The sequence below is a fragment of the Chelon labrosus genome, assembly GCF_963514085.1.
Source record: "Chelon labrosus genome assembly, chromosome: 8".
Lineage (NCBI taxonomy): Eukaryota > Metazoa > Chordata > Actinopteri > Mugiliformes > Mugilidae > Chelon > Chelon labrosus.
Window position 1 is genome coordinate 3,626,495 of NC_140358.1, and position 18,725 is coordinate 3,645,219.

Below are 18,725 nucleotides of genomic sequence, written 5' to 3' on the forward strand. Positions count from 1 at the left end.
GAGGGAAATATTTGTCTCTTCAGAAGCTAATTGCTCCTTTATGCTACCTTTATCTATCTTTATCTGCTGCTGAGCAGGCTGTAGACAGTGAAAATATTAAAGATGAAATCCAACAGCCAGAAATGGCACTGATAAGAGCAGGGAGTGGATCTATATTTAAACACTTGGTACAGTGGAGGGAAACTAGGTTTGCCCCCTCTTTCCTGACTGAATATAAAAATAGGAATTGGTGCAGCCTTAAACCTGAAAAGCTGTCAGGGAGGTGGATTATTACCACTGTCAAGGTCATCCATCGATGTCATCGGGAGGTCAGATATCATCACTTATGCAATACTTTGCCACATAAGAGGGCACAGCAAGCTAGTTTTTGCTCTCAGAGGTGTTTAGTCTGTCACTTTTCTGTTTTTCCACCTCAAGCTGAAATGGTGCAATTTGCTTCTATAAGTCTCTCTGCATGGGAGCATGACTACGGGTTAGTCGGCCATTGAAGACAAAAACTGCATTTTAATCAGAGAATCCACTCACAGACTGGTCCCCAGTCCCCAGACTGTTAGGCACATCTTAACAATGTACAAAATATAGAACAACAACCATGCAATAAACTGAACTCTGTTTAAACTCAGCATCTTAAATCTGTCCTCTCTTTTGCTGTGTTTTACAGAGATAAATAATCCGGACATTTTAAATCTGTGAGTTATTGCACTGTCCGCATTTTCCACCTTTGGGTGCGCAGGTGTAAAGGATAAAATGAAAACTGAATGTGGAAAAGACTAAAAGACTTTAGACAGAATTTTTTGATTAATGAATCCACCTGAGAGAAAATACAATAAAAGAGGCAGAGGCTGCTGCTGACTATGTGTGACTGTGTTGCTGCCTGGCCAGCCAGGCCAGTTTTTGAGAATCCTTCCCAACAAGGGCGGCCCTGAAAGCCAACAAAATACGGACAATGCGTCTGCGCACCAACCAATTGAGGAGATTAGTGGTATTTACGCTCTTTTTGCCCACTACTGATAAGAATATCCAACTTGCTATGCTGCTGTGGTGTTCAGTGATGAGTATGTGAGTAGACTGTGCTCACTGAAGAAAGAGTGGCTGCTGGTATGCGTAACAATGGGGAGTTTGATTAAAAGATAAAATGAAAGGAAGCAGCAGGAGGGAGACGAGGCCCACTGCCTACCGAGTGTTTCCACAATCCATCGCTTCACTGTGATGTTATAATATGTGTGATGGCATAAGGCTAAAGGTTAAAGGAAATCGTTCTAACTTGAAACCACCATTTCTTACTGATCACAACGCTGACATCAGATCACAATTGTTCCTTCGGGATGACTAAATGAAGTCTGGGGAATGGATGCAAGTTAGAAGGGGGAAAAAGGTGATTTAATAAAACTGACAGCTGCTGTACAAACTGGGTCAAGTCATGACTGATGATTGTCACCTGAAGATAAATTCAGCCTCGCATAAGCCCGTTACCAAAATGATAAGGGATGTTAAAAGATTATCATTTTGAAATTCAACCGTTTATAGATTCTTTAGATTATTTTAGTTTGTTAATAAATATTTTATTAGTCCAGTAATTACAAATTACAAGATGATACAATATCTTTATTGATTTATTTATCGACACACTTCATAAATTCAATCTATAAATAATTGATTACAGTGATTCAACAAGTCTTCAGAGGTCCACTAGGGTCCTGCACTGGGGTTGGGTGCTTAGGTATCCTGCAATACGTGTCCGTAAACATGTTTTATTCCTAGGTAAATACTGATCAGTTTGCTGCAGGGGAAATTTATTGGAAAGGTAAAAGAAAAACACTGAAATGAATGTATAGATTTTGGTTCTTTACTGACAGTAACGGTATCTGAACTGATTTTAGGATATAAAGAACAGCACCCCAGGATGTGAATGATTAATGACACTGTGCCACTGAAAAACAAAAATGGATCATGGTGTTTTCCTGTAGCATTAGTTTCCTTGCGCTGCTAGAGCCTGGTCCTATTCCCAGGAGGTCTGGCATTTCATAAAAGCCACTGGCTTCATAAAGATACACAACAAGTACTCTTTGGCGGTGACACACTTTTTGAAACCGACTCCTATGGTAACCCAGCCACGGCAATTCTAGATACCATTAACCTGTAGCCAGATGTTCTGTGCTGCTCTCTGCACTAATTCTCTCTTAGCCTCACGCAATGAGACGTTTTCTTGCTGACGTGGTCTTTTTACCAAAAACTATGATCTTCTCTGACAGTTCGTTTTGTTCCCTAAACAAGTGAAAATAAAATTCAAGCCGTTTTGTCGTGGCTTGATAAAATAGCAATATCTGTGAGGCACTGTGAACAAGAATGCATTCGACACCCCATGCCAGCAGCCAGCTTTGAGGTCGAGTTCAGTGCTGAACTTTGCATTTGAAGTACTCTGAAGTACTCAATAGAGGGAAATAAGCATGCAGTAAGATGTTGCTGAAGGTTTCCCAAGGTCTATAAATATATTAAATACAGCAAGTGTGTTTTGTATTAAGGGTGAACTTTTACTGTATACACACATTGACAAACCCTCCACCCACAGGATTCATGAAGAGGGGTTTTGAAGGTTAGTGTGGTTGAATGGAGCTCAGGTGGACCTTTTTCTTTGTTTTTTGTACCAGCATATAAAACATTAGGGGTGTCACTGTCGGGGCCAATCTAGACATTTTTAAATTGATCGCCTTCAGTCAAGCCAAATCTTTTGTAGTTATTTATCTTAGGTCTGCCATATATCAAAACCATGTCCTTGTAGCGTCAAAACTTCTTCTTTCTCTTTGTTGCCTGGCATCAAAGCTGCAAGTTGAAGAAGAGGAACCAAAAGCCAAAAAAACTGCTGTGTGGAAGCACTTTACGCAGTCAGACAGACAACAGTGTGAAAATTATGCAAAATGAATGTTTGGCACTGTGGTAGCAGGATATGGTCATTCAATACTACCAACTTGATTCACCACAAAAAAAAAAAAATAACACACACAGGCAAAGGCTGCACCGAAACAACAACAAACACAACGCATAGTTTAAAAGAAGACAAAAGTTTCCTCAAGACAATGTCATGGTGGAATGTATTACAGATAAGGTTACAGTTAGACCAGCCCATTTCTGTAGAACAGGACACAGGTTTTTTGGAACCAAAGCACGAGCTACGTTCTCTTCTCACTACATTAGCTTTGACAGCCCCATTCGTTGTACTTAATACAGATACATGGTGCACACATGATCAATGAGAATACAAGTAAGATAAGAAAGCCTTTATGAATGTCCAGGGAAGGACATTTTGCTTATTTAGGATCAGATTGGGACTCGGATCGGTCGATACCGTATATTAAAATATTGGTATCAGATCAGGGAGCAAGAAAACTTGCTTGGAGCATCCTTAATAAACATGTTTATTTCTACTGAAAAGTTCATCATTTTAAAAATGGAGATTGACTCGCTTTTGGTGACCATCAATTGACCATTGGAAGAACTACACATTTTGGCACTTCTGCATTGGCTTCATTTTCAGCCCTGGAGTTGCCGCTTGATTAAAAACTGGAAACACACCACACCTTCAAGACTACTGTTACCACAAGACTATTGGCCCACCCAATCATTGCTTTAGTATCAGTATTTCTTATCCGGGTCCAGATGCACAAATCTTTGTACACAGTAGAGTCAAACTGTGCATATGCCTAAAGACAGATCTGCAGATTTATTTAACAATACTTTAATCATTGGTTAACTGAATACATGAGCACAAGTCTCATTTCCATTCCCACAGTGTGCTATAAATGGATGTTTCCATACCAATGTCTTTACCCACTCATTACACCCATCTATCAAAAGACAAAAATAGCAAAGAAACTGTAAAGTTTCACACATCTGAGGCATCAGCGAGCTTGGCCAACACTATAACAGCAAATAAAACATAGAAGCAATATACATGACACTGGCTGTTTATAGCCCACATACCAGTATTTCATCACATATACCAGCCCCGCGGAGCAGGTGTGTGGCAGATTCAGACAGGAGATCATCAGCGTATTAACTTTCGTTCAGGCAGAAACAACGACTTACCACAGTTCTCCTCATCCGCTTGATTTCCACAGTCATCGATGCCGTTGCAGTGCAACAGCTGAGGGAGGCAAACGGTCAAATTGCCACAAGGGAAATATCCAAGGGGGCATGTTGCCTTCTCCTCCGTGATATTGAGTGCTGTAAACAAAGCAAAAGAACCATAAATATGATTCAGTGCAATATTCAGGCCACTCTTCTGAGACACTCTAAGAGTCCTTGTTGAAATCCGGCATCGGTGCTCCATCTGTGCTCCAGGGAGCTGCTCTTTGCACAATCCATGTTTTATTTTTTTTGGTTTTCTTTTTAAATAAACAATCCTGAATTCTTGCTGTTACATGTTAACTTAGAATCTGAATTATGCAAAGACAAAGAACAAACCTCGCAGACTGACAAATGCAAACCAGCTATGGAAGCTGTAAGGAAAAATCATTCACTCCCTCATCTCATCCAACCTTGATTATTGAAACTCCATATTCATGTGCCGTATTGAGTCTACCTTATGATGCCCGATGTATTCAAAACAACGCAGATAAGTCAATGATGAACCTTTGGGCAGTGGAGATTACACATATGAATTACTGGCATTCCTGTAGTGGGACCCCGTTGGGAAAAGAATCTAATTTATGTTTTTTTACGTCATCTATGAGGCACTTAACTGGCCTTGTGCTAAATTATTGATTTATCATGCCATTAAGTCCCACTGAGGCCTTTCAGGTTCTCTCACCTTTGCTCCCTAATTAGGAAATATGCTGCTCAGTTCACTATGAAAATAAAATGTTATGTGAGAAACACATATAACATACATACATACACACATGCATTTGGCTTATGTGAAAAGAGGCTTGAGATGCTTTCATGCACGGATGCTGTAGCTGATTTAAAGCAGTTCTGTGAATGTCACACCACATCCACTAATTTAAAGGTGTGAAAGGCAAAGACTGTGTGACCTGCTTCTGATTGGGAACCTCTGATAGGCCGATTTCACCGCTCGTTGCTACACTAGAGATTACAGGCTAATGTTGCTGAATATTTAAAGGCTGAGCGTCACACTTTTTGTTCCCATACTGTCGATGTCCCTGGTCATCCTGTCCTGCTGTGTATTAATTTATTACACGCTGTCCATGTCAAAATCATGTATATATGTTTACCTCAAAATTCTTTACTTTTTCACTTCCTGTCCAAACCTCTGTACCTCATTTTGCACATCTTGAGTAGTCTGTTTTACGTTCTATTTTCATCCTGTTTACTGCCATAGCACATCAAACACAGCAAAGTAATTTCAATCTCATTCTGAAGATACCTTTTGTCATACCTCCTGTTCCTGCCTGGGTTTAGTTCTTCCTGAGAATTACAGATAAAATACCAGTAATGTAAAACCAGGTTGACATATTCATTTATGTATTGTTTGGTGACATTTATGGCCTTTTGGGGCTTTAATTAATAATAATTGATGAATGAGCTGGGAGAGCAGGGAGGACGTCTTGAAATTAGCCTGACTAATCTCACACTGGACTTAACACACACCTGAACCTTTTGTTCTCCTTTTGGTGGTTTTAAAAATATTCAGTTTCTCTATCTCCATAGTTCAAGCACCAATGATTATTTGCTCAACCCATTATTTTGAAAGAAACAAATTGCACAAGTAAAGATTAAGATAGACCTTTGGCCTCAATAGTCCTTAAAAACACTGTGACCACATTATTATTTGTCATGTTTCCTTGTGGTTAACTTCAAGTGATTTTGTATCTGGACATAGCACAGAGAAATCGAACTGTTATTCAAGGATTACATAATTAACAACGAGCAAGACCAACCATGTCCTGGAGCACAACAGATAACAGACCTAAGGGAAAAAAAGGGGACTAAGGAAATCAGTGCCACTTTTGACCATGCAGTTTAACCATGTGTTTTATTGAGCCAGGTTTCCAAGGATTGCAGCAAAAGCACTGGAGTTCAGATCTACTATAGTTATGTTACTTTGCATTATTATTTGGAGAAATCCTGAACTTCAACTTGTGCAAGTGTGCGGTGTGCAAAAAAAAAAAGAAAAAAAAAAAGCAGCAGATAATTTACTAATCGATATTTACAAATCTAAAAGTCTGTATCTACAGCTTCATTTATGTGTGAGTTTGGCATATTACATTTTTAGCTGCAGCAGAACTGACATTGTAATTTAAACTGGACATTTATTCTCTGCGTAGCTTGTAAGTTGTGAAGCAGAGCAAGTGGAAATTTAAGTGTATTTGGAACAAGGGGAAAAAAACATTTACATCTGTTCAATTCAGTTCAATACCACCTTGTCTCTAGGCATTTTTCTTTGTAAGGTCAAGACCTAACAATATTATAGAGAGCAAAAGAGAGACAAAAATCCCCTTTATCGGGAAGAATCCTCTCAAAGAACTTGACTTAAGGTAGGCAGCCACCTGCTGCAACGGGCTGAGGTGAAAGGAGAGCAAAGAGAGAAAATAGGAGCACTGAGCAACAACAAACAATTAACACACAGCAGTATGAGCAGGTCAGTAGGGCCAGTAAACACGGATCAAAAATACGCACCCCCGGAGTTAGATAAACATGCAGAATGGCACAGGGAGAAAGAGGACAGAGAAGAGAAATAAAATACTGAGAGAAGACGCAATATTAATGCAGTAGTGGTATATAAAAGCATGGAGAGTGAAAGAGAGAGAGAAGCAAGGGGGAGGTGCTCAGTGAATCACAGGAGATCCCCAACAGCCTGGGATGGTTCAGGGTTTATCTGAGACTATAAGCTTAACTATAAGTTTTATCAAAAATAAAAGTTTTAAGCCTAACCTTAAAAGTAGAGGGGATGTCTGCCTCCTGAACCCAAACTGCAAGCTAGTTCCACAAGAGACGGGCCAAGTAGCTGAAGGCTCTGGCTCCCATTCTACTTTTAGAAAATCCAGGAAGCCTTCGTGGAGTGAAGCATTCTTTTGGGATACAATTAATCCCTGAGGTCGTAAGTATATACTAGCGGTTGGCTTTTAGTAGTAGAAAGATTTTAAATTATATTCTTGAATTAAAAGGAATAAAGAGAAGCAACTATGGAAGAAAAATGGTCTTGCTTTCTTGTCAATACTCTTGTTGCAGCATTTTGGATCAAGGCTTTGAGGGAGATAATTGGAACATCCCAATAATGGCCAGTTAAAATAGCCCAGCATAGAAGAAACATGTATGAACTTTTATCAAAGAAGTGAACAATCTGAATTTTCAGTACGAGGAGACAAAAAAGTCAACTCAGTTTAAAAGAAATGTGTTCAGTTTTTAATTTTAGGGTTTAAAACTTAAAAACACATAAATAGTAACCACAATATCTGAAACACGCTGCACCTAATAGCGTGTATCTCAAAGGGAAAAGCCAACTGCTACATTATTAAACTCAAACTGATTGCTCAGGTGTCATGTTTGTGAATTATTGCTGCTCAACAAAACCACCAGAGATCTTCATCCATTACTGGCTTTGCTTTGTATCATATTTCCAACAAGGTTAAAGTTACAATAGGATAAAGTTACTGTTAAGTGCTAGGACTTAACTGTAAGATTCCCACCTGACAGGAGCCAAACAAGATTTGTCACAAAGTCCGATGGGAGGATGCTTTTAGACGCAGATTTTCTAAAACCAAAACCAAATAAATTACCATTCCCTGAAGTGTAAATTTAGAAATTCACGGAAAATTTGAAATTCTTTTAGAAGCAGACAATCTCTAATGTGTGGGATATGCAATGTCTGAATTATTTCAAGTAGATTGTCTATTGCTGCAGATGATAATTATTCTATTAAATAACACAGAAACACTGAACTGTAAACAGTGCATATTAATATCTGTGCAAATATGTATAATATAAGCAATAAAGAAGACATTTCATTTAAGGCGCATTACACAGAAAAGTAACCAGATGACATTCCTGGTCATTTTTGCCTCAAGTTTAGACAGCATGTGTTTTATGAGTCATTTCCATGGCTGTAAATCATAGCCACTACTGCTGCATGTACCTAATAAAGAACATCAGTCAAAGATAACCTTTCAGCAGGAAAGTAGTCATGAGACATTAAATCAAACTAAACTGTCAAAGATATGAAAAAACAAACACACATATGACAGATTGAACAACTACAAATGAATATTACATGACATACATGTGCATCATTTTTATATCATCCTATGTCACACTGTGTCTAAATTTCTTTTATATGCAATCTGAAGGACTGCCGTTCAGTTACATGTTTTTTATAATGAGAGTGAATACTGTATGTCATTTATTTCTCACATATTCTTCCAATCTCTAAGAATAGTTTTGAACTGTTTCCAAGCTCTGTAAGCAGACACTTGTTGGAATAAACTCCTCAATATCTGTATTCATAAATGGAAAAAACATCACTGAAAGACAAACAAAGCAATCTGCTCCAATGAACTTCATTACCCTTAGGAAAAAAAACAACAACTTTCTTTGCCTTCATTGCACTGAAGATCTGCTGCAAATATTCGACATCGTATGCAACTGGTTATCTGCCTTGCTCGGAATATGAAACAACAATGTGTTTGATAAAAAGCTCAAACTGACAGTGTTAACGTTCAGTCGGTGGTCTTTTGCTTGTGGAAAGAAAGGAGACTGGATTGGACAGCAGCAGAGATAACTCTCACTGACTGTCTCTCTGCTCCAAATGTGCTGGAGCCTAACAAAGGCTGATAAGGGCAGTGACAGGAGGCACACTGAAAAAAACAAACACCAAAGATGGTTAGCCACGGGTGTGCTACTGAGGTTCCACTGTGCCCAATGGCCAGTTGTTTGGGAGTCTGCGTGCAAAAGATTTTTGGGTTCTCTGTTCTGCAAGCACAAGTAACCCACAACATAAGACTCTTTTTTTTTCTATTGCAAAAGATCCATTCATCGCAAGGCAGGACCAGTTCAGATCAATCAAACATAGATATCTTAGGTCTGAAGGTATGACTGTGCGCAAAGTGTGTGAACGTTTTTTGAAAAATGGTTGCCCCTTTTAAAAGAAAGGCACAAATGTTGGGAGAACCCTTATTTATTAAACAGGTCTAAAGCAAAAGAAAGCAAATGCGGGAGTTTTGCTTTATTTTGCTTTATACTGAATTTCGTGACTGGATATCTATCCTTTAGGTTTTACACATGACTTGCTGCCCTCTCCGACCCTAGTCAGACAATGACTTACAGCAGCTCATATATCTTCTGTTACAGTAGTCATCAATACAGAATTCAACTGGTCATTCAATAAATGTGCTTTCTTAAAGATTTTCCTGTAAAAAAACAAACAAAAAAAAACAGTAACAGTCTGGCAGCACAGTTGCCAGTCCGTTAATGTTAAATTGATGGTATCTTGCTGTTGTTGAAATTTGCTGTTTATTACTGTCTTTTCAATAACAGCATAAAACTGATATTTCCCACCTTTACAGTAATATGCAGGCAAAGGATTACCAGTTAATTAAGGTTAATTTACTTTTTTTTTTTTAACAAATTATATATCTGAGGTATTTGCAAGTTGTACTGCATGTACACTAAATACAAGTAACATTTAATTTACATGCAGTACATATTGTTAGATTTAGACGATTATTTTTATTCTTAACATTGTAACTTGGTAAATTATTCCTTGGCAGTCATGCTATAAAGATACCACATGTTAGAACCGTGTGTAGATGTAGCATTTACAGCTTCAAATTTACCATGTGTCTCTTTATTAACAAAATACAAGCTTTTAGAATGAACACTTCACAGAGAAAAAATTAAAGCCTGAAGATTTAGGGCAAAACTAAAATATCAGCCATTTAAGAAGGAAAAAAACATCTGAAAAATTCAAGGCAACATTTAAATAGAACTGAAATCAGTTCAAAACATAGCTCAAGGTCAGTTCTATAACAGAACCTAAATCCCAGCCATACAAATAATTCTTACAGTACTCAGTGACCTTTGCACTTTGTCCAAAACTGAACTGAGATACAAATACAAAGGTTAACTGAGTGTATTACTGAGAAGGTGGCTACCAGAAAACATGTTGCTGGGAGATGGAATTTGTCTGTTTGTGTTTAGACTGGAGACATGATGGTAAACAGGTGTCAGGTTTTTATGGACAACCTTCCCCGTCCACTGTAATGGGACTTTGCCTCGTCCAGCCTTGGTCCCTCTCTCAGGATGTTTTCTGGTGAAGAGCCTGAAAAACATGTGTTTTCAGAATTAGTGTGGAAAGAATTCTCCAAATTTCTCAACTTACTTTCACTAATATTGACTCAACAATACAAACAGACAAGTACATATTAGTTACTCATATTAGCAGACACACACACTTAAACTAAAATTAATGTTTTGTTAACCTTGGAGGTCGGTAATTTACTCTATGGTGATTACAGCTCGGTTAACTAAACTAGCAATGATATATTGTAATTGTAATATCTAATGTAAACCTGTTAACTTTAATCCAGCCTAATTTAAAATGTGTTAACATTAATCCAAGTCTAATGAGAATGACTCAGTCTGACAACAATACAGTCAAGAAAAGCTATTTTCCTATGCCAGCAAGCAAAGTAAAAATGGTACTCACCAATTTGTTCACAAGATGGAGATGGATGAATAATCACCACTTGAACATGTGTAGACTCAGCCGTGGAAAAAATACAGTTTTCTTTGCTTCGAGATATCATTATGGTAAAACACTGGTATTTCATCTCATTACATTAAAGATTATAGTAATATCCTGCATTTAGATATAACAGGATCATACTGTTCATATTTCAGTGTTCTAACAGTGTGGCAAAAAAAGAGAAAGAAAACAGAGAAGCCATTCACTCCTAATTAAAAATGCATAGAGCAAGTTCGCACATTGTGAACCAGAAACGCACACAAAAAAAACACACAAAACCAGCATCTTGAGCTCCATTCGCAGGTAAGTGTGCAACAGAAATAAAGATACCTCACGACAGATTAAACGAGGATCCTCTGAGGTGCCTTCCTCGGATTACTTCCGTATGCAGATTATGTAAACAGAATATAAGCGAGTGTTTTAAACAAACACACACACACAATGAATGAACAAGTAAATCTTCTTTGACAGTCGGTGCAGACGCCAGACACTGGCTTGATTCGCCTGACGGCTGCTCCATTAAAAAAGCGGCTGATTTAAATGGTTGTGGGTTTAATATGAGACTGAGCCACAAAGAGTCCCTGATTTGGTCAAGAAAATGAGTTGCTGAACTTACCGGACACTCCATAAGCGAATATCACGGCCACATAAACTTGCATGCTGCCCCTTGAAGTTTTTATTTCTATTTCGTGAAAAAACGGGAGGAAGCTGGAGAGCAGCGGTATTCTCGTCTGTCCAAATTGTGAATCTGTGCGTGAAAAAAACAAAAGTTTGTTCTTGTGCTGTTGTTGCGCGTAGAGCGACCGCGGAGAGAGGGCACGCGAAAGACACTGTGGCCGCTTCGCAAGGTCGACTCGATCTGCAGTCAGTTCCACAGAGAGAAAGGTCTAAAGAATCAGTTCCCATCTTCTGACGCACGCAGCAGCAGCAGCACAGGTGCAGCGCGCAGAGACACACACACACAGAGAGAGAGAGAGAGAGAGAGACAGAGAGAGAGAGAGAGAGAAAGGGCGCATGTGAGAGGAAGATCCAAGCTCCAAAAGCAAATTGTTGACACTGACCTTTTCAGCGCTGTTCACCAAAGCTGCTCGTCTGATTTGTAAGCATACTGTAGATGCGCTAAGCTCTCCCGGTGAAACGACCCTTCGGCTTAATATAAAAGCATAATTTTCCCATTTGTATGTTTGACGGGGTCAGAGATATATGTAACATTGCAAAGAGTCACATCAGTGGCCAACGGGGAGTGGGGCAGTTTTCATGTTTAATTTTTTAAAAGACCAATCCGGGGACCCAAGAGATATAGCTCCTATGACATATGATGGAATCTTCAAAGTAATGTGCAGCAGGATGAAGTCCAGAGGATGTTGTCAGTGTTTATCCTCTTCCCTTCCCTTCTAATGAAAAAAAAAAATAAATAAAAAAAAAGACTTGCTGGCAGGCAGAGACTTAGGTCTGTGACAGACAGGGTGATTCAAGCCTGAAATCTGATTCCCAGTGTTTATTTGGTGCTCTTATCTTCCACCCTCAAACAATATACCCACTGTCTTTGCCTGTATCCCCGTTGGTAAACCCAGTTTTAGAGATAATCCTAGAGATACAGCCTGCTAAAGCAAGGGAAAGAAATGTTTTGAATACGCAAATCAGATTTACATATCAGTAAATTAGCAATGAAATCTAGAATAGCTTGTATTGTGAATGTGGTAATTCATAAGAACCCACAAAAAAAAAAAAAAATCACATAATTCTCCCGTTGCCTTCGGCTCAAATGGACCGTTTTTGAATCTTTATTCTATTCTCACTACTCTTTCTTCCAAACACGGTAGGCATCTGTTTTTCACTCACCAAACTGAACAGAGTGGATCACCTGCTGCAGAGTCTGACATGGAAAACACATAGGCAAAGAAAAGCTAGAATGAGAGTGGATATTGCATTTGGATCCATGGCTTTATAAGGAAATGAAAATGTCATTGTTGGGTTCACGGCTCATTCTGCTGCCCCCAAGTGGGTAAAGTACATCAATTATAGCTGTGTTCAAGAGTGAATCTGCATTTATCTGCACAAGCAATTCAAACGAGAGCTGCCACAGTAGTCCATTTATAATAAAATAACATTTTACATGCAACATGCCAGTAATATAATGAGGTTCAGCTTTAGCAACTCCCTGCAGAATTTAGCTTTTACAACATTAAACGCATTGTTTCCAGCTGATCTGGGGTTTATAAGATTCAAATTGTCAGATCAGTAGATACAAACAAGCCCTGTGGGTGCTTGGCAAGCTATAGTATCTTGTAATGTTTTGGCAGCCAGTGAATTACTGAATGAATTACACCACTGAAGGCATCCTTGACGACATCTTCAAATCTTTTTTTCTGCTCTTGGAAAAGGAGATTGCGTAGTTATTTTTGGGGCCTTTGCTGGTGTGCAAATTTCCATTCTGTTGTTCGTGGCTGCGTGCGAGTGCAGATTTTACTGATTCAAAATGAGAGGGATTAATACAAGCATGATGGGTGTGAAAGGTGAGATGAGCATTGTATATATTCTCAGACCTATGATTTGAATATTTCACACTTTATGTCTGCCTGATTAGCTTCGACTTAAGAAGCATTAAGATGCATTTTCTCACTGACTGGGCTTTACCAGTGAGAACATCCTGTTCTTAAATACATTTAGGCGCTTTCATGTATAATCAAAACTGTACACACACAGTAGTTGGGATTTACAAGATGATTTAGTGGGTTTATATAATTCAATTTGACAACACATAAGATTGACAAGAGCTAGTCCCAATTTGGGTAATTAAAAAAAGGAAAGCTGCAGCCAGACTTTTAATTCTCATCTCCAAAAACAAGGTCTGCTATATTTCGAACAGCAAATATCCCAGCAAGTCCTTCAAAATTTAACCTGAGTATGCTGGTTGGAAATGTTTTCAGTGAGGCCTGATCCTCAGATCTATAAAGGACTCCTATGCCTTTATAGAATTATGTTCCTGGCCATGTAGTTAAAGCTTTGAAATTGAAAATGCACCTTCAAATGGTAATAATCTGCAGCTACAGCCCTGGTAAGAACAAATTCTTGTTTAGCTGCGTCATTGTGATACTCCTCAGTCAGAAAAAAAAATATTTGAGGCCAAACAAGTTGTTTCAAGGTAGAAATAAACAGTTTCTTTATGATCAATGCACTAAATTGACCCAGAATCTTTTTTTAATAAAAAAGACTCTACAGATAGACCTCTCTACAGTGTGCTTTCTTACCTTTCAAGGGTATTAATCATATGGAGAATCTTAAAAAGCTTTTCAAAGTATATACAAAATTAATCTGAATCTTGTTTTTAATGTTACATTATGTAATAGTTATTAGTTAAGTATCCCTCACAAAATGACCTGATAGGGAATTTGAATTAAGGCAGTTTTGTAGCAAGACCTGAAGTTGTTGTTCTTGTTGTGAAGTCAGTTACTTAAGTAGTTTTTTTCAGGCCACAGCATATGTCTACAACAGGAAAAAGAGGTGTTTGTCAGACCTAAAACTGAATTGCAGATTGGAGAATGAATCATCTGGAAACCTAACAGCATCATTTGATAAAGTTATCTGAAGCCAGAAACGCTAATAAAATATGCATTTTGTGTTTTCTCTTCCTGAAAACCCAAGAATCTGAAGAAGTGATCAATAATTCAAAGACAAATTTAATTTTGTCAAGTGTTGAGTGTGAACAGAAGGGTTGATGTGTGTGGGAAGGCTGGCCTATTATGAGTGGCACGTCACGTCGAGGGAGCAGCTGAGTATCATAAACGTCTTCATTTTTAATTGTGGTTGTGAACTTTACGCCTCTTAAACTGTCATCACGCATTTCTGAGGTTATCTGACTTAACTCCTTTATGCTGCTTCTGTCATGAGTCTCACGCTTGAGTCTTACAGAGTATATCTTATTCATGGAATTTATAATGCTGATTGCTTTTTAAAAAAAATATATGTTACATGATTAACCCTTAGATGCATGAGTGACTGGACCCTACACTCTTCCATAAGTGGGTCAAAAATGACCCGCGTTAGAATCAATGTGTTTTTATTTAATTTTTGTCATTTTGTTTAAAAATAATAATTTGTATAATATGTTGTATTATATTTTGGTTCACACAAGAATGGTTTCATGTTCACATTTTTAGTTTAACATTTTTAAAACATTTTTAAAGCATCTCAAAAATAGGAAAAAAACATGTGTGTAACTATCCAGAGAGTACCTCTCTCTTTTCTTGCCTTGTTGTCTCATCAATGTATGCAGTTGTGACAAACTACCTGTTTCTGGCTGTGATCATTGCACACAGGTAGATTGCATTTCCCACACCGGCTGTGGACTTTATGATCTTTGTTACTTAGGCAGATCTGACAGCTCTATCTCTTTGGTTGGCCTGTCTGCTTCTTTTGGCTGTGTTGTTGTGGCCTTTGTCACCCCACACCTTCCCATTGCTTCAATGATAGGGGTTTGCAGTTGGAAGCCATATTCCAGTTGACTATTCATATGTGACAAGCTCCTTTGCGAGCTCATGAAGAAGAGCTGCCTTGCATTCAAGTGTGTTGTACCACAGCACCGTGGGCCACCTCTGTGTTTGACACTTGCAGGTGCCATTAAATCCAAACTCTGAACTTCCCTGGTCTGAAATCCTTCATCAGAGGAGGTCTGGCTTGTTCTGAGAATCTGAGAATTGTAGGATCCTCACAGTAGAGAGAACCTTCTCCTAAAGAAGCTGTGCAAGAGGCACACCGGTTGAAAGAGTTATCTGTGGTAATGTTGCTCCCTTTGTTTCTGAATCTACTGCATAACTGCTTGACAACGTTTTCCCCCGATTCTTCTAAACCTCTTCCCCTGGTTGTCTCCCCGTGTAAACCATTCTATCTACTGATTAGGGAATGCGCACATTACAAACCCAGGAGAGCTTTAGGCCATATATGGTTGGCTTGTTTGACATGTACTGTAGACACTTGCACCTTCTCCTGAATGACACAAGCTGTTTGTCTACAGTTACACAATCACTGGGGATGAATTGCTGTCTGCAGGTGAAGTAGGATAATCTGTAAATACATGATAATAACACACATTTCTGTGTTAGAAAATGTAGATCATACTTACATGCATCAGATCGTACTGTGTGAAATAGTATTCTTAAGGGGTCACACTTATGATATAGTCTGTGTGGTTCACAAAATATATATCTCTGACAGTCAAAGGTTCCCATGAAATTCCATAAGAAATGAAGGCGGGTCATTTTTGACCAACTTACGGAAGCTTGCCGTAGTAATACAAAAACTGTAATTATGTAAAATATATAAAAGGTAAGTTAAAAATTTAAATGGCATGACATCAACAACTTTACATTATGAAGGTATTGCAAGAAAACCACCTCACCGGGTCATTTTTGACCCACGTACGCATCTAAGGATTGAGATCTTTGTCCTCTGTTGCTTTTGTCTAAGCCGCAGTACACAGATGAATAAAATATATTGCTCTCGGAAACCCTTCAAATATGGAAACAGTCATATTTCAAGGGTTCCTATATTTGACAGTATTCAGCAGGATGAATCAGTAAACAACTTTGCTATACAGCAAAAACATGTTACGGATAACACTAACAGAACCCTAAAAGGAACTGTGTTAGGACTGCAGATCTGGTCTCTGCATAGCTGTTCTTAAGGACAAGGAAAAATCTCCCTTGTTACAACATGGATTACTTCCTGTTAACCAATGCATAATTAAGCCACCAATAAATTATTACAACCATCATGCGTTATTATTGACTTCACTAGACTGCTAATGCTGCTATGTGATTGTTAGTTATTCCATTGTGAGCACTCCTGGAAGCGTAGTCATTAGACACTAATGTGGAGAAAGGAATATTTTGTGCAAAATCTAGTTAATAAGATTTTGAAACAGAACCGATACCAACACAACAATATGTCTCATTTCATAGGTTGAATATCTTTTAAGGAACTATAACCAACTACATCTCACACCACTCAGCTTTGGGTTTTTGGCTTGACGAGTGAAAAGTTTACCTTTTTTTAAATCATCTAATACTGTAACATTAAACACAAAAGATATTCATACCACAGTGACAGCTACACAATACAGTGACTCAGTGCAACACAGTAAAATGTATTAAAAAAGAACAAGAGGAAATATAAAATAAGTCTAAAAATAACATTCCGAAATCTGATGAAATGAGCCCTGACAGGGGTCCAGCTGGCTGCCACATTTAATAATTTGATCAGTGATAACTGGCTGAAAACCATCACTGGTATTGATCAAGACCTGCAGCAGCTCAGTCACATTTTTATTTGTTAGATGGATCCTGCATGGATCAATGCTGACACTAACACTGCAAAAGTTTGGAGTTTTGACCACCCATGTACGGATACACTACGGAACACTTGTGATGAAACTACTTTCATGAATTTCTTGCTGGGCTGGTGCAGTAGGGTAGTTCACACTGATGGAGCAGGCCACTTGGAATAAAAGGTAAATAGTCTTGTATTTATAGTCACTTTACAGTCACAAATATTTAAGCAAGACACCTAATTCTAACCCTAACCCTAACCCCCAGTTGCTCCCATTGCATGGCACCAGTGTGTGAATGTGTGTGTGCTTGTGTGAGCAAATGGGTAGATGTGTCACACTGACTGTAAAGCACTTTGAGTGCCAACAGGTATAAAAGAACTATATAAATATTTACCATTACATTCGTACACCACTGGTACTGGGAGTAACTCAGGGTTCAGTGTCATGCTCTTGGACACTTGTGCTAGGGATCAAACCATTTGTGGACAACCCGCTCTAACTACTGAGCCACAGCCACATGCAAAAAATGAAAAGCACATTACTGAGCTAGATTAGTCTCATACTACAAAACCAAATTTTTCTCGTCCCGAGACAGTGTTAAGTGTTTAACAGCTAGAGGAGGCACATTTTAACCACTTCTATAATAGCAGGGTCCAGTTCAAACAGCAGAAAGTACCTTGTGTGAATCCTCTTATTCAGCAGTATGTGAGAAGGCATTGTTCTTCTGGGTTATTAATATCAAAAGAATATAATTAACTCACAATGCATTAGAGCAAATGGCTTTACAGCACATGATTTCTCATTTGTGGAAGCAATATGGCACTATTTATGCAAATTTGCTGAATGCAAAACTCACCATATTGCAAATTTCCAGTCACCACAAGGAATCTGTGTATACACACACTTCATATTTCATTGAACCGCCTTCAGCTTTGATTACAGCATGCTTTCACTGTGGCATCGTTTCGATAAACTTCTGTAATGTCACCAAATTTATTTCCATCCAGTGTTGCATTCATTTTTCATTAAGATCTTGTATTGATGTATCTGACCACTGACCAAAGCCTTCTCCAGCACATCCCAAAGTTTCTCAATGGGGTTAAGGTCTGGACTCTGTGGTGGCCAATCCATGGGTGAAAATGAAACCTGGCATTGTCATCTTGGAATAAATCCATTGATGGAATAACCTGTTCATTCAGTATATTCAGGTAGTCAGCTGACCTCATTCTTTGGGCACATAATGTTGCTGAACCTAGACCTGACCAACTGCAGCAACCCCAGATCATAGCACTACCCCCACAGGCTAGTACAGTAGACACTACCCTTCACATTGTACGTGTGGAAATGCTCTTACTTTCACTATTAAACATAGCCCTGAGTTCTACTGTTGTTTTTCTTCGATTTGATTTCACCAAACGTTTAAGTGATCACCGATCACGATCAATCAGGATTTTTTTTTGACCATATTTCTTCTTCAAAGACAATGGTTCCCCTCTATCCTTCCAGTTTTTAATAATGCGTTGGACAGTTCTTAACCCAATTTTAGTAGTTTCTACAATTTTCTTAGATGTTTTCTCTGCTTGATGCATGCCAATGATTTGACCCTTCTCAAACAGACTAACATCTTTTCCATGACCACAGGATGGTTGTTTAAGAAATGAGAAGTTAAATAACTTGTTACCAGCTGAAAGATAATCT

The 18,725-nt window shown here is 38.5% G+C and overlaps 1 protein-coding gene across 1 annotated transcript in view; it reads right to left on the bottom strand.

The window, feature by feature from the left end:
* rxfp1 (relaxin family peptide receptor 1) overlaps window positions 1-11,358 on the bottom strand; it is a gene marked incomplete at both ends in the record, with an annotated part of 97,478 nt that extends 86,120 nt beyond the window's left edge. Inside the window, 2 exons of the mRNA XM_084549224.1 lie at window positions 4,084-4,221; window positions 11,316-11,358. Of these exons, the coding sequence (XP_084405350.1) occupies window positions 4,084-4,221; window positions 11,316-11,358 (181 nt within the window). The remainder of the gene's footprint in view (window positions 1-4,083; window positions 4,222-11,315) is intronic.
* Between the last annotated feature and the right edge of the window lie 7,367 nt (window positions 11,359-18,725).